The 16,360-nt window shown below is 49.8% G+C and overlaps 1 protein-coding gene across 10 annotated transcripts in view; it reads left to right on the top strand.

Moving 5' to 3' along the window:
* The window catches only part of CACNA1D (calcium voltage-gated channel subunit alpha1 D), a 355,364-nt gene that overhangs the window by 330,186 nt on the left and 8,818 nt on the right, over positions 1–16,360 (top strand). For 8 of the 10 annotated variants that reach the window (XM_066352103.1, XM_066352111.1, XM_066352110.1 and 5 more), the window contains 5 exons: positions 9,916–10,032; positions 10,741–11,108; positions 11,812–11,838; positions 13,064–13,213; positions 15,126–15,289. In XM_066352103.1, coding sequence (XP_066208200.1) covers positions 9,916–10,032; positions 10,741–11,108; positions 11,812–11,838; positions 13,064–13,213; positions 15,126–15,289 — 826 coding nt within the window. The remainder of the gene's footprint in view (positions 1–9,915; positions 10,033–10,740; positions 11,109–11,811; positions 11,839–13,063; positions 13,214–15,125; positions 15,290–16,360) is intronic. The other 2 variants (XM_066352109.1, XM_066352104.1) reach the window with 1 other exon arrangement.

A 16,360-nucleotide genomic window follows, 5' to 3' on the forward strand; every position in this document is an offset into this window, starting at 1 on the left:
AAGACCTTAGAGGAGTAGTCTCCCCACCCCCAAACCTGATGGGCTTAAAGAAGAGACTATTGTTTCCAGCTTGTAAAGCGTATGGTTAATAATGTTAAAGTCTATACCTGAAGCCCACAGATGGTGACACAGGTGGTCAAGCGGAAGGGTGGGTGGCGTAACAGAAGCCAAAGATGCCTCTTCCCTGATGCACCTTGGTGTGGCCGTCTGAGATAGGCTTGGTGCGTAAAGACGGGAAATTGGGATGTCCAATAGACATTTAATCTCTGGAGTACCAGACACCTGTTTTCTAAGTCACCACAGTCTGAAAAGTAGAAGATACATTTTTTTTTTGTTTTTAAAGCATGATTTCATCTAGAGCCATAAAAAGGCTTTATTTTTTCTTTCTTTTCTAATCTAAGAGGAGAATAGATGCTAACAGATGAGATTTCACTGGCTGATTCATTTGTTTCAGATGCTTGAACGGATGCTTTAGAATTTTCTGCCTGAGCTACAGCACCAAGCTCGTTAGTCGGAAGGCGTTTGTGGCTAATGCCTTGAAAGGGAAAAGTCTCAAGTGGGCTTATTTCTACTGAAACAGCATTTCGGGAGAAATGCAGGAAAAAGCAAACCCAAGGCCCCAGGGAGACCCCTTCCAAGCAAAGCAGTCCTCCAGACGGTGGAAGCAGGGCCGTGGCTCACCTGCGGAGCCACACATGGCCTTCTGTCGCGGACACTGCTCACGGTGGCTCTTTTTCATGAAAGGGAACATGCAAGGCTTAACCATTTCCCTTCCAAGCAGAGACTCAGAGAAAGGGAAAGAGTGAGAGAGAGCAAAGGAGGGGGCAACCGCCCCACAGAGAAATGAAATGAACACAACTTCCTGATGCTGGCCAGTAAAAAAAAAAAAAAAATTTAAAATAATAAAAAAGATTTAAGTAGACCTGCCTAAGGTGGGCAGCTGACTTGGCTCCAAAGTCCTGCATCCCTTGTTTGCCTGGACTCCCAAAGACTGGCAGGCCCCTGGGCGCTGAGCTGGCAGAGTTCCTATTATGTGGCAGTCAGTCCTGACCTCCTGACCATCCGCTCCACTCTCTGCGGTGACCCAGTTCAGAACGCAGTGGGGTCGGGCAGGACAGGAAGCTCAGACACACCCATTTAAACTAACACATACACCCGCATGCCAAAACCAACCCAGGCAGCACCTCAGGTTCCATCTTAACGTGTCCACGGGAAGCACCACCACACCCAAACCTCATCCAACATTGTCCGTCTTTAATCCGTGCTCAAAGCCAGTCCGGGATGCCTCTTTGGAAGCAGTGTGGTCTAGTTTCAAGGACACTGGGAGTCAGGGAACCTGGGTTCTAATCCCAGCTCCAGTGTTTGGTTGCTGCGTGACCTTGGGCAAGACTCTTAACCTCTCTGTGCCTCAGTTTCCCCATCTGTAAAATGGGGATAATAATGTCGACCTACCTCACAGGGCTGTTGTGAGGAATAGCTAAGTGATTGTAAAGCACTTTGAACGTATAATTGCTTATTATTAAGACTACAACAATAATAATATCATATGCCTGTTTACTACCAGAACTTTAAGAAATTTCTGTTTTTCTTTTATCTCTTTTCTGTTCTGTACTGTAGTGATCCATTGAGACAGTAAAATCTCCCTTTTTTCAGATGTCTGGAAATGCATCAAGATGTAAACTGAGGGAACTCTCCAGGCTGGGTTTCCACATCTTGTGAATAGGAGAATTTTGTCCAAAAAGTTGCTTCGTGAGGGCCTTCCCTCTGGAATTCTCAGCCAGTTCTAAATGCTGGTTGAGTTTGTACATCTGATGTAGAGCCCAGGATGCCTGAGGGAGCCAATTTGAGTTTTAAAATCAATACAGTATTCAAAAGTAACCTTTCTGCAAAAGCTCAATGTTTCTGAAGCAAATAGAGAAAAGAAGGATTCTTGGCCGCTTTTGCTGCCCTGGCCTCTGGGGCCTGGCGGCTGCGTGTGTGCAAGGTGTAGAGAGGAGGTGGGAAACCAAGACCAGGCAGAGCAGGCAGCCATGTCACCGGTAGAAGTGGAGGTCCGGCAGGTACATCCTACACTTGACTGACAGACTCCTTCCCAGCCTTGAGGTCTGTTCCTGTGATATCTTGTGTGCTGTGACCTTAGCCCTTTGGCCCCTGGGGCTCATGATCTCAAGTGGTCTGACCTGCCTGGACTTAAGTGGACTCCCTGGCCTCACTATGGAAATGGGCTCAGCCCCTACTCTGCTCCCGCATATGCAGACTGCAGTGCATCTGGGAGCTCACAGCGGGTTTTATGAGTTTGCACAGCAGAGTCCATGAGGCCCAAGACCAGGTTGGACTTCTTCACACATCACCATGGTTAGTGATACGGAGATAGGGTTGAAAGCTGGCCAGAAAACCCCAGGATGGCTGGACCCCTTGTGGGGGTGCCGAGTTTGTACCTGCTAGTCGATAGCTGTGGCTCCCCAGCACTTGAGTCTCCCAGCCCCTCTGCAGACCCTGCTATAAGCCAGCAGCTAGAGGCCTAATGACTGGCTCAGTGGGGGCCTTCTGGACCCTGCTCTGGTCTGCAGTCCCACTTCTGCTCTGATTGGGTAGTGCCTGGGATGCACCAGTCATTAAGAATTTTGTGGGTCATCCCTGAGAAGGGAGCTAGTCAGCCTGTGGGCACGGGTGAGGAGCTAGTCCCCCACTAGACAAAGGATCCCTCAAGTTTATTAAACCCTAAAGGACAGACAGTATGTCCTCACCCCGCTGTCTGTGTCGCCCATCTCAAAGGGCTAGTGTAACCAGCTGTCTTCTAGATCTAAGCCTCTGTATGCCAAAGCCTCAGCAGGATAGCCCCAAGAAGGTCACATGGCTGGTGTTTCCAAATGCCTTTCTCCACTGTCCTTCCAAAGAGTTAAAAACTGCAAAATGGTAAATTTCTAAATGGGACTTGGGGAATGGTTCCAATGAAACAAAAGAATCTTGCCCCGTGTGGGCCTGGCTGTGTTTGCTGAGTAACGGCACTGGCTGTGGTCTGTAGCCAAGGCCAGTTCCTGAAAGACAGCCAGAAATTGTGGGGGCCCCCTCTGGCCTTGACTCAAGTGGGAAATAAGGCTTCCCTGAAACTCAGTTTACAGTCAGACTGCAGCCACCTCTGTCATTTCTCCTAAAATCCTGGGGGAAGAGTATAGCTTTAAAGGTAGGCAATTGTAGGAGACAACTCAAGTTCATTATCCTAGAATCTTTGTAGACTCACTCAGCAAACTTGGTACCCAACCCCATGGTGCTAAAACTCTATAGCTCTGGGATGGAAGACTTGACACAGGCCAATATCCATCATGGGAAGTAGCTGTAAGGTTGGGCCTCTGGCTCTTACATGGCTTACACTGTAGTGTGCCCAATTAAAAGTTAAATCCACAGGATTATTCAATACTGGATTCTATATACTTTCTGGAAAGCAGATATTCTCCATCTGGGAATAGTAATTATTATTTTCAAAAGTCTTTGAGAGATAAAAATGACTGAAAAGGAGTTACAGCAAGTTGTATTATGTAGTAGCAAAAGGTCTTAATTATTGTAGCATATTATTGAATAATACCCACCTAATACTCCTCATTAGGCCGCATGTGTCATGATTCAGTTATCTATGGGAAGGAGCTTGCTAGCACTTACTAATGGTTCCTAGGTTGGGAAGGGACCTGTGCAAACTTGTTCTCCTTGGCAGACAGTAGATGTAATAGAGATGGTTATATGGCGTAATAGGAGAGCGTGTCATTCGAAGGCACAGTGAGGGCTATCTGTTACGAAGGGTCAAAGGCTAGCTCAGAGAAGCTCTGGGAAGGACATTTTTTCCCAAAGTGGAGAAAGTTCAGTGAAATAACAGGAATCCTAGAAGGGGTGAAGAGGCAGGCTGTTACCTGGGGAAAAAATGGTATTATTACCTGTCTGAGGACAGGTTATCAGCAATTCTCAAAGTCTGTGGCCTCAGGATCCTTTTATGCGCTTAAAAATTAATGAGGAGCCTTGTGTTTCAATATTTACTGTATTAGAAATTAAAAGTGAGAAATTTTTAAAACAGAACATGCAAGCACAAAGATGCCAGAGTGATGACATCATCACATGTCATGTAGCCTTTGAAAAACCCCACTGTGCTCTCAGGAGAGAATGAGAGGTTCAAGGCAGAGAATATCCTAGTACTAGTATGCAGATTACAGTGACCTCATGGACTCCTGATGGCGTTTTGTGGAGCCCTAGGGTCCCTGGAGCACACTTTGAGAACTGCTGCTGTAGGGAAATGATCCCAAATCCCCCTAAAGGAAAAGGGTACTCGAGCCTTTTTGTGATCTTCCTGGTTAAAGAGTCTCTTATGTATACCACCATCCCTAACTCAAACCCTTCTCTCCCTCTCAGGCCCCTTCCCAAAACCAGCTCATTCACCTGGACACAGAGCTGCCTGTACCCCCAGTGTCCAGCTAAGCTCAGACTGAGGGTTGTGCCACACAGGGCCTCGTCTCACTGCCTGTGCTGATCGGGAGGAACGGTGGTCTGAATGAGTGCACGATAGACTGTATTTTTCAAGATCGCAGCTCCTCAGAGTCGCACAACTGAGACAAAGATGTGTGTGCTGTGCATAAAACCAGTTGACACCTTGTGATCAATCATTTGTCATCTCCATGTTGACTTAGTGATACAAGAGCTCTGTTAAGTTAGTTAAAGGAGGTTAACCTTGATCGAGTAGCACCCATGGTCATGTAGGGAAGTGGTCATGAGTGAGTGCTCGATTGAGACTTGTTCCCAGCACTCGTTCCCATTGACCCAACGGCTTTGTCTGGGTGGTGGTCAAGGTGGGGCCAGTGTGGTGTCATGGGCACCTCGCTGAGCCTTTGCTGTTTTGGGTAGGTGACTTAACCAAATGGGAATAATGTGGGCAGCACCCCCCTTCCCCAGAGTGTAGCAGGATAAAGTATGTGAGATTACAATGACAGGTGCAAAGATGAATCAGAATAGCAGTCATGCTTTGCAGCTTCTGCTGAGCCTAAATTTTAAGTAATTCTCTGTTATCAGAAAACTGACAATAATTTCTTCAATTCTAGTGTTAAACTACAACTGAAAAAAAAACTACAACTGAGAATCAAGGACCTAAAACCAATAGCTCTGTCAGATCATTTTCAGGGAAATGTCATAGATCAAAATTTTAGGTAATTTTTAAAAACATTTTCTTTATTTTTCAAAGCAATGGTGACAAACGTGATAGTAACAACACTCAGCTGCCTGAGTGCAACCCCAAGCGTAACTTACGGGGGTAATGTTACAACTGACTTTTCCGTGAGGGTTGGAATCACCATGGGTGACTTACAGAGCATCGTGCTTATGATTCCAAGCCTTCATATAACTCAAGGGCTGTTCACAGTGGACACAAAGGACACACCATCACATTTTCCCTGGAGGAAAAAAATGAAAAATGAAGGGGTGTGCCCTGCGTGATGTATATGCATTGCATGTGTGTGCAGAGGAGGCGAGGGGCAACTTGTAGACGAGCAAGTTTATTCTATAAGAATTTAATCAGCAGCAGTTCTTTCTTCTAAGGGAGCTAGTTTGAAATCATCCAGCTGATTGGATAGGGGCCGAATCCTGCTGAAGGGTGAACTAGAACTTGCCAGAGCAGGACCAGCCCTGGCTGAATGACACCTGCCTGTGAGGGAGAACAGGCTCTGCCAGGCGAGGGCTCTTGGGCTGGAGTCTGGAGACTGGCACTGGCTTCTGCAGAGACACGTCTCTTACCTCCACTGTTGCAGTGCAGGTTCAGAAGGAGTTCGGACGAGCTTGCCATGGCTCTGAGAGCTGGCAGGTGGCTGGTGTGTCTGATGGAGCTAACTTAGGGAGACAGGGAGTGCAGATCTTACAAATGCACATAGGCAGGAAAAACTGAACCCTAAACGTGGGCAAGAGGAAGGAAGGTAAATGGATGTTCATTTTTGATGGTAAAATATCATAATTTTATGCTATTGCTTCAGAAATATTTAAAGAGATTTTATAGTTTGGGGGTTTTGTTGTGACTTAATCATTTAGTAGAGTAAATACCTATAAAATTCCAATTAAATAAATGGTGTCTAAAATTTAAAGCAGCAGTCAACAGGCAAAGCGCCATTTCTTTTTCTAAAAAAATTTATGATAACATCTAGCATTTAAAACCAATCAAAACTAGGCTTGATTCTGTTTAATATTTTATATGATTGGACATCTTAAATCAATAATGTTTATATTTGATAGCAATTCTGTGTTAATTCTAAACCATAATTCTACTGTGATGTTAATGGAATGACTTTATATGGCTTTGTGCTGGTTTAAGTGCTGTGACCACATTTCAAATTAAAATAGTATTTTGCTCATAGAAGTAGACACAGATATGAAATATGAAAGAATACATTATTTTGCTAACTGTACAGTGTTTATTTCAAGAAAAAAATGTTCTTTTTTAGAGCTGTAAAAAAAAGGTTTTTTCAAGGATTTAAGATAGTTTTTGGAATATTTGGGGGTTGGAACTTGTGCCTACGGAGTTTTTGGAGCAGCCTAAGTACCTTTTAGCTCAGTATGTGTGCTAGAAGAATTTCATTATCCTGTTTTGTGATATGTAATAAATCCAGGGTGCTGTGCTTAAGCTTTGTTTCAATTCTAGTCTGGGAACATCTGTTTTGCTCATTCCCAACCCTGGCAGACACTCCCACCTCCTGTAGCCCTTCCTCGTTTCTGGTCCCTCCCCAGATCCCATGTGGAAGAGTAAGGTCAGTCCCTGACTCTCGGGTGTGTTTCTCCCTGCGTGCAGCAAGCAAAATGTAATCATGGTTTTTAAGCCTCTGCTTTCAGGTCTGGGAAGAGTGATGCTTTCTCTCCTCCTTTGATGTCTCTTGAATAAATATGTTGTCATTATTTGTCTTTGGAAATGGCCCCTTGGGCCACCTCTCAATTTTCTCCATGATTTATGTTGCAAACAAACTCTCTGTCCTGTGTCTGTTCACTGCACTCTCCTACTCTGTGTATCATTGATGATGTGCTGGAGACAGTTTCTGTTTTTATTATGCAATTATGTTATATGTGTATTTCAGTGAAATGTCAACTCGTCAACAGAGGATGATGTTAAAAATTATCCAAATAAATAGTTTTCTATTTCTTTTAATCAGACCTAGTCCAATCAGTTGAATGACAGTGAACAGGATTATCTGTTGTTATTTAAACTCAATGTACCTGGCCCATGCTACCTTGTAACATGGATTATTATACATTATTTAACTGGGGGTATTGACTTAGTTTATTGTCACCCCTGTTTATTTTGTGGGGACAGCACCAGGTGTCTGAAACCTGGTCTCTTGTTTGGGAGCCTCAGATATGCAACACCCTTTCTCTCCAATAATCCAGAATCAACCTTGAACCCTGGCTTATCTCCCCTTGATAACTGTGCCCTAGACAGTGCTGAATGAATGAGTTGTAGGCTGATTAATACTACTAGCTCAGCCTTCCTGTACATGCCTGTAGCTCTGCTATGTAAGAGCTTTCACCCACTTGACATTAGACTTGCCTTCTTGATGTTTCCATGAGAATGGCAAGTGGGTCGCCCTCCAAGCCAGATAATTCCCTGGGTTCAGATGTGCTAGACTTGGGGATTCTGAGAGAGGGAAAATGTGTGTGTATGTGTGTGTACATGTACATGTGTGTGCTTGTGTGTACACGTGTGTGTGTGTGTGTGTGTGTGTGTGTGTGTGTGCATCTTGAGCTTGTGATTAGAGGGGCAGGAGAGGAAGTGGCAGCCTCACTGACATACCACGGCCTGTTCTGGGTCTGGCCCTGGGACATTTGTGTCTTTCCCCTGTAAGTCCACAGCATTCCTAGTGAGGAACCTGGGAGCTTTGACTCTGGTGGTTCTCTCTCCCCCACAGTTCATGAAATTGAAAACCCTGCCGATCCTTTATTCAAAACCTGGTTCAAAGCAGAGTCAGGCTGGTGTGCCACCTTTCACAGGTTCATCTCACAGGCTGGGTGCTACTATGGAGGAAGCTATTTTCAGAGGAGCCTATTGGGAAGTTTTTGTACAACTTTACATTCTAAGTTAATGTCACCATGACTGGCACCTGCAGAAGACCAATCTGAGCATTTCCACACCACTGGGCCCAGCCCTGCTGGATCTGGCCACCAGCCCCTCCCTAGCCTTGGCCACTGCTGAGTGTGTCTCAGGTGTGGTCATCATGCTCTGTCTGTGCCCCATGCCTGTCTGCTGCTGGGGACTGTGGTGGAAGGACAGGGAAGTGGTCCCTTCCGCCGACAACCCACGCTTGGCCCCGTCCTCTGCAGACCATCCTGACATTGGAGCGTTGGCTGCAGGCAGAGACCTGGACGCCAACTGTTAGTGGCTGCTTAGTTTGCAGAGTGGCTGGCAGCAAATGAGGGTGTGCCACTGGGTACACATCGGTGGTTTTAGACCTGGGGCCGGGAGGAAGTGCTTTCTTCAGACCTAAGCCATTTGTGGAAAAGGGTAAATTAGCTGTACTGTCCCTATTTATCTTCGAATCAGCATGCAATTTTTCTTCACATTGATGGTCAAAACATCATAATTTCCTCAGAGCCAGTGACTATACCTTCCCTGTATGTGATCCATAAACATCCCAAATGTCTCCCTAAAGAAGTTGGGAATGATAGAAAAAGACTTCTTCCAGGCCCTGTCCCAGTGGAAGCCAGGACCCAGGATAAGAAAAGCCAGCTGTGAGGGCCTTGGGGGAAGGCAGAAGGATGGTGAGGGGCCTGGGGCATCGGCTGGTGGGACTTACACGGCCTCCAGACTGGTGAGTCCCTTTCAATGTGTTGTGGCCTTCAAGAGGATGACCTGACTACTGACAAGGTCTCAGCCTGAGCACAGGCTACAGGCCAGGGTCCGCAATAGCCACAGAGGCCGGCACCGCCCAAAGGCCCAGGTCTGTGTGCATGTCAGCCCATTCTGTCATGTTCTGAGTGTGCTGGTGGTTGCAGCGTGTTGTGTCATCCCCTCGTTCCCACGGCTTTTCTGCAGAACCAGGGGCCCTGCTGGCTGCTCAGCCTGCGTGGCCTCTGGCACTCACACCCAGGCTTTCCCTCCCTGGACACAGCCTGCGAGTCCTTGCCGCCTTCCCTGTGGAGCAGGCCGGCTGTGCTCCCTGCCCTGCCATGGGCTCGGGAGAGGGCGCTCTGCAGCACCTCCTTCTACAGACTGTCATTTAGATGTGGGCATGGGCTCTTGGCCATGACAGTCCTATGATAGGGGGTCTTCAGATTATGACACAGTTTGGTTCTTACGACAGTGACATAACCCAAATTTTGGTGTAAGTCAAAACACACCCTAGCCTAAGTCACTAACCTATCCTAACCCAGCCGTAAAATCATAACCTAGAACATAAAACACAAACGTGCCGTATTACTGCGCGTCCTTCCGCCGCGTGCAACCAAACTGGTTTGCCCATGTATGTAGTCCGTGAGTGTGGTGCTAATGGTGTAAGCCGAAACACGTCTCAATTTTTTTAAAGTTTTTATGGGAGTGAGTGTCATGAACTCAGAATGTTGTATGTTGAGACTTTAGTAACCCGAGGACCCCCTGTACTAGTCACCAGGCACTATTCCCTGCAAGTGTGGGTGTTTGAAAAGGAGTTTCCTAAGTTGAGGGCTTCCAGCGTCCCGGGCTAGGACCATCTTGAACCCCTGACCACACCCCACAACCTCAAAGCTGCAGGGACTCCTCCAGTTACATTCAAACAGTGGTCAGTTTTCCAGGCCGTCCTTTGGAGAAACCTACACCCCGCCCCCCCCGCCCCCCCCCCTTCCAGCTGAATCAGGCAGGAGCAAAGCCAAGACCCGGGCCAGGCCCAGGGCACCCATGCTGCCTAATCTGTTTTGCCATTTTCATTGATATAGGCGGGGTTAAGGACACTGCATGACATCGGGCCAGAGATCCGGCGTGCTATATCATGTGATCTGCAAGATGATGAGCCCGAGGACACAAAAGGAGAAGAAGAAGAAGATGGATTCAAAGTAATTATTCCACGCACAGCTACACACTGGCCACTTGGAAATAGTGGGGCACAGCTCCAGTTTGGGCAGTTAATGAGCCACAAGAGAGCCTGGAGAATGTAAACTGGCCCCAGAGCATAGGGGGCTTGCAGACCATGCCCGGTCCCCAGCAGACCTCCCCATTCACCGGCACCTCCTCTAGGGCCAGGCCTGCCCTTCCTGCGCTTGCTTCTCTGCCCACACGGCAGCTTCCAGGGAGCCTGGCCACAGCCACTGGCCAGTGTGGATGGGCATCCTGGGTGCTTCTGGCAGCTGCTTGCCTGCACTGCTGCCTTCTTTCCTGGGACAGTTCTTTGAGCTGCCAGCCAGGCTTCAGCCTCAGCCCCAGAGCCCAGGGAGCTTGCCTAGTACCCAACCTCAACTGCTGGGCCTGCCAACCAGCCCTGCTGGGTATAAGTCACTTCATCTCGGAGCAACTGGAAGAGCACTCTCGAGTGATAGCCAAGAGCTTGCTCCCTGGGTCAGGAATCGGTAACCTTCCTCCTTTCAGGAGGACCAGCTGTCATGTAGACACATGCACCTTGATCGTTGAGGCCCTCAGATTGTTCTCCAGGGATCCTCCGGAGTTTACCTAGAATTTGTTTTTCATGTAGAAAAAATTACCTAACATAGCTAGCCTGCATCAAATACTTGTTAAATTACCTGGTGTTGTCTCCCATTATTTTGCAGAGAAATGGTGCCCTGCTTGGAAACCATGTCAATCATGTTAATAGTGATAGGAGAGATTCCCTTCAGCAGACCAATACCACCCACCGTCCCCTGCATGTCCAAAGGCCTTCAATTCCACCTGCAAGTGATACTGAGAAACCGCTGTTTCCTCCAGCAGGAAATTCGGTGTGTCATAACCATCATAACCATAATTCCATAGGAAAGCAAGTTCCCAGCTCAACAAATGCCAATCTTAATAATGCCAATATGTCCAAAGCTGCCCCTGGAAAGCGGCCCAGCATTGGGAACCTTGAGCATGTGTCTGAAAATGGGCATCATTCTTCCCACAAGCATGACTATGAGCCTCAAAGAAGGTCCAGTATTAAAAGGTAACCTTTAAAATTTCTTTTCACTTGATAATGTTGTGTCCACCCCCACCCCCCACCCCCGCCCACCCATGCTCTGGCACGTGCAGGAGATTCCCAGTAGGCATTTGCAGTTGAACCTGTGAATGTCATGAGGTCATGGCCTCTTCGGGCCCTAGCCACATGATGACCCTGAAGGGTAAAGGGCCACCAGCCATTTGATAGCCTGCTGCATGAGATATGCCTTAAAATGGCAGCAGGTGCAAACTCTACCCTCCCTGATTGTGCCAAAGTACTTTGGGATGGGTTGGCAAGCCTTTTGTGTGAAGGGCTCGATGGCAGCTCTGTGAGGCTGTGAGCTGTACACAGTCTGGCAGCTGCTCACCTCTGCTGCAGGGGCGAGAAGGCAGCCTCAGACAGTGTGGTACATGCACGGGTGTGGCTGTGTCTAATAAAACTTTATTTTTGGACATTGAGATGTGAACTTCATATAGTCAAAGGTGATGAAATATTTTTCTTCCTTTGATGTTTCTCAATCCTTTAATAATGTAAAACCACTCCTAACTCGTGGGCCACACCTTAACAGGTGGCAGCTCATGGTTGTCCTGTGACCTATGGTCTGCCAACCCCACTCTGGCTAGTAGCCTGGTAACTGCATTTTAAATTCTGTTGGAAATGATTAACTTTATCTTCTCCTTCCCTCGCTTATCATGCCTTTCCTGGATAGAACCCGCTATTATGAAACTTACATTAGGTATGTGCTCACTGCCTGTGTTTGTATGTTAAATACTGTGTTATAAGTGTGACCAATTGATCTCTCTGAATGCTGAGAGATGAGAAGTTCCTTTGAGCCAACTACAATATTATAGCTCAGGGCTATGGACTCGGGTCAGAGGTAGTGGCTTCTTTCTGCATAGACAGTTACCACCCAGGACTGATACTCACATGGCAGGTGCCCATGGACTAGCCCCTGCAGACCTCAGGACAGCATAGGAGAGCCTGCTGTGCACCAGTGCCTGGGCCTGTGATGATGGGCAGTGGCTGCTGCTTTCTGGGGAGCGCCTCTCGCGGGGTCTTGGTAAAAGCATGACCCCAGCCTCCTGAAGACCAGGGGCGGGCCCTCCTCTTTCCCTCCCATGCTGCCCTCAGTGCATGCAGTGTATCCTCCTCCATGTTCACTGGACTGGGTGGAATGGCGCGCAGGATGGTTGTTTTGTCGGCGATGGGGAGCATAGGTCTGCCAATTTAATTATATCCAGTGAACTCTTAAGCTGGAGGAGGTCAGGGAGAGAATAAAGAACGTGGAGGGAGCACAGTCCTCTCTCTGGAAAGAAGTAATGTCACAGCATCTAGCTTGTTTTCCTGAGGACCCAGTCCAGGACAATCAGGCTTCAGGGAGGTGTTATGACAGTCCTGGGACAGGGATAAGTCTTGGAAAACTTGGCAGATGTCAGCATGAGAGTATGTGTCTGTGACATAGTATCCAGAACTCCTGTCGCCTTTCCCGGGTTGGAGGCAGTGGGAACTTTGTAGTCAGGGAGTTCCTTTGTTCCAGGCTCTGATGTCACATGGGGCCCAGGTAGGAAGGAGCAGGGATCAGAGTACATGTCTGGGAGCTAGTCTTTTCTGCAGGAGTGCTGATCGCTGCAGGTCTCTTGCTCTGTTTCCCAAATTACATCTACTCCTTTGGCCCCATGGCCCCTGGGCATAGTGGTCTGGAACCAGCATTATGCAGGGTACTGAGAGAGAAACCCCTCCTGATGCATGTATGTACGTACGTACACAGACACACACACCCCACCATCACCACCACCATCCCCACTGTTGCCAGAGGCCTTAACAGTCCTGTTCTGCTTCAGGCAGGTGCACAGGGGGAAGCCAGCTGCACATCGGGCAGGATGCTGGCCGTATGGGGAGGTGCGGCTGCAGGAGGTGTCTGCCCCCTGCACAGGTGCTCATGTCCTCTCTCCCAACTGCAGGTCTGACTCAGGAGATGAGCAGTTCCCAACTATTTGCCGGGAAGACCCAGAGATACACGGTTACTTTAGGGAGCCCCGCTGCTTGGGGGAGCCAGAGTATTTCAGTGGCGAGGAGGACTATGAGGACGACAGCTCGCCGACCTCCAGCAGGTGAGGAGCCCGAGCTCTGGGGCTCGGGCTGGCATTGGGAGGCCGGGCTGTTGCCTGTCCGTTGTGCTCTGCCTGTTCGTGAAGCCACGGGACGCCTGCAGCGGCACTCAGGACTGGCTGGGGAAGCCCACCAGGAACGCAGACTCCAGGCCAGAGGAAGAGTCTGAGCAGAGGAAACAGGACCAGGGAGCGCAGGGTAGAGGCAGTCTTTCCGGGCTGTTGACTCGTTTCCACTAGGCTCCGGAGAGGCCTTTTAGTTCAGGCCCAGAAGTGAGAGTGGGGCCTGCCTCCCCGAGGGCTAGCTCGTTTCCATGGCTTCCTTATCTTCTGAGAGGTCTGTTTGTACTTGGCTAACGCTGAGCACTCTGAGCCGGGCTCTGTCTGCACGGCAGCTCAGCCAGCCATAGCTTGGGCGGGTCTCGGTGAACCGCACCCATTTCCCACGCTCATCCAGGGGTTTCTCCTGGAGATGGGGGACAAGAGGTTAGAGTGGCATCTCTCAGCAGAGGTGCCTCTCCAGGCTTCTGTCCTAAAGAAAGAATGTTTGAGGTTAAAAGGGACACTTTGCTTTAGGAGACATATGGGCAGTGCTGGGGGACACAGGCCACCTACCTTCCTCTTCTGTGTAAGTTGCATCTCCCCATGACCAGGTGGTCCACTGATGTGGACGTGGTTCTGCTGTGGGGTCTCTTCTGGTAGCTGAGCTGGGAATCATTGCTAGTCACCGCCAGGCCCTCACTCACCCTGTCCTTCGCGGGGTCTCTCCTGGCAGCTGAGCTGGGAATCATTGCTAGTCACCGCCAGGCCCTCACTCACCCTGTCCTTCGCGGGGTCTCTCCTGGTAGCTGAGCTGGGAATCGTTGCTAGTCACCGCCAGGCCCTCACTCACCCTGTCCTTCGCGGGGTCTCTCCTGGCAGCTGAGCTGGGAATCACTGCTAGTCACCGCCAGGCCCTCACTCACCCTGTCCTTCGCGGGGTCTCTCCTGGCAGCTGAGCTGGGAATCACTGCTAGTCACCGCCAGGCCCTCACTCACCCTGTCCTTCGCGGGGTCTCTCCTGGCAGCTGAGCTGGGAATCACTGCTAGTCACCGCCAGGCCCTCACTCACCCTGTCCTTCGCGGGGTCTCTCCTGGTAGCTGAGCTGGGAATCATTGCTAGTCACCGCCAGGCCCTCACTCACCCTGTCCTTCGCCAGTTCCGCCCGTCAGCCTCCCTCAATGCCTGACTTCCAGAACCATCGGTTCTGACCAAATGGATTCTGATATTCCTTCTTCAGAGTCATTGCATGCCCCATGCCCACCACTTGGACACCCTGCCCCACCTCTCTGGCCTGGTTCCACTGTCTCCTGAAGACCTGCTGCAGGCCTTTGCTTCTCACGCCCTGAATGACATGGAAGTACCCAGCCCCCAGGATTCCTGGAGCCGGCCCTGGCCCCTCTCTCCCAGTGCTGACCTTTCCCAGCCGTGTTAGGCGTCTCTGTGCCTGTGGTCTTTGCTGAGCTCCTGGTGGCAGGGACTATGCTTCATGCATCTCCATGTCCCTGGTTCTCAGCCCAGCAACTGGCCGAGGGCAGGCACCCAGGAGAAGGGCTCTCAAGGAGGAAGTGAGCAGGTGACAGTCAAGCTTGCAGGAGATCGGCATCCACATCTGACCTGGGTCTGCGGCTGCCCCGGTTTGGGAAAACCACCAACATCCCAGTCATCACCGGCCTGCTGTTCTGAACCTTCCAGGAGCAGCCCTAGCTTCCATCTAGAATTTTCCACGAAGCTGAGGACTACCTTGTTTTCAGTCCTACTGTGCCCAAGGCGGTGGAGAGAGGACTATAGAGGTGGATTTATCTGATGGAAAGGGCCTGTTACCTAGGAATTCACTTGCCCCTTACTCTCTCTTTTGGCCTTTTGGACCATCAGGCAAAACTACAGCTACTACAACCGATACCCAGGCAGCAACTTGGACTTCGAGCGGCCCCGGGGCTACCATCACCCCCAAGGCTTCTTGGATGATGATGATTCGCCCATTTGCTATGATTCCCGGAGATCTCCAAGGAGACGCTTACTACCTCCCACCCCAACATGTGAGGCCAAATTTTTTGTTTGGGGTGAAGCCCCCAGAGAACAGGTGCTGCTCCTGCCAGCCCTGGGGCGGGGGGGGGGGGGGGGTGATGGATGTGGCCCTGCCATGCCGGGGACCTTAGTCCCCAAGGCCAGCCCCTTGGTTGGAGATGCTATAGGCTTTCCTTTCTTTCTCATCTATATTCCATGTAGCAACCCTAGCTGTTTGAGCTCATGTGTTTGAGCTCAAACTACTTCAGCGCCGTTCTGGACTCTCTCTAAGAGGAGAGAGTGTGCGGCCCTAATGCTGCATAGCATGGAGTATCTGATAAGGGCTATATGTGCAAGTTTTTATTGCCTTTGAGCCTGGGATCCATCCTGAGAAGTGGGCAAGACATGTACTTTGCTATTGTCAGGCCCACTCTGGGGATCAGGGCAGCTACCCACAGGGCAGGAGGGATCCGCTGAGTGCGGAGCTAGACTCAGCCCAAGTCTGTTTACCAAGGCCCACGCCTCTGAGCATGCGGTACCTGGGGGTTCTTGGTTTCCGCCTCTCCTCAGGCGATACCAGGTGTCTCCTCCCTCACCTCTCCACCCTCCTCTCCGTCTTTGCCTCCGGTCTGCCAGTGCCCTCTACTCAGGGGGCAGGTTTGGGCCTTGGTAGTGATCTCGAGGGTAGGCCGTCCCATCCTGGGGCCCAGGATCCCGTCCTGCGGAGCAGGGGCAGGGGCTGGCTGCTCCCTCTGGTTATCCTGTGCAGATGGCATAACTGGCACTGCCAGGAGATCTGGGTCAGCCCCAGTGAGGAACTTGGGTCCAGGAAATAAATGCAGCAATGGCCCCACCAGCTCCTGGCCAGGCAGTTTGATTTGGGGCATGTGGGCCTTTGGATGATGGTTAAAGAATATGCACTTTCTGGTGTTTCTACTGGCTCCGTGCACAGTAACAACTATGGCCGGGTGGCACCTGGGGCCCCCTGTCTCTGCCCAGCTGTCGCAGCCCTGCTGGGGAGTGTACTCAGACACATTTCCATGGTTAATATTTAATTTCACAGCCCCAAACACACAGAGCATTTCTGGTCTCATTAATGTTGA

The sequence above is a fragment of the Saccopteryx leptura genome, chromosome 10 (assembly GCF_036850995.1).
Source record: "Saccopteryx leptura isolate mSacLep1 chromosome 10, mSacLep1_pri_phased_curated, whole genome shotgun sequence".
In the NCBI taxonomy this organism is placed as follows: domain Eukaryota; kingdom Metazoa; phylum Chordata; class Mammalia; order Chiroptera; family Emballonuridae; genus Saccopteryx; species Saccopteryx leptura.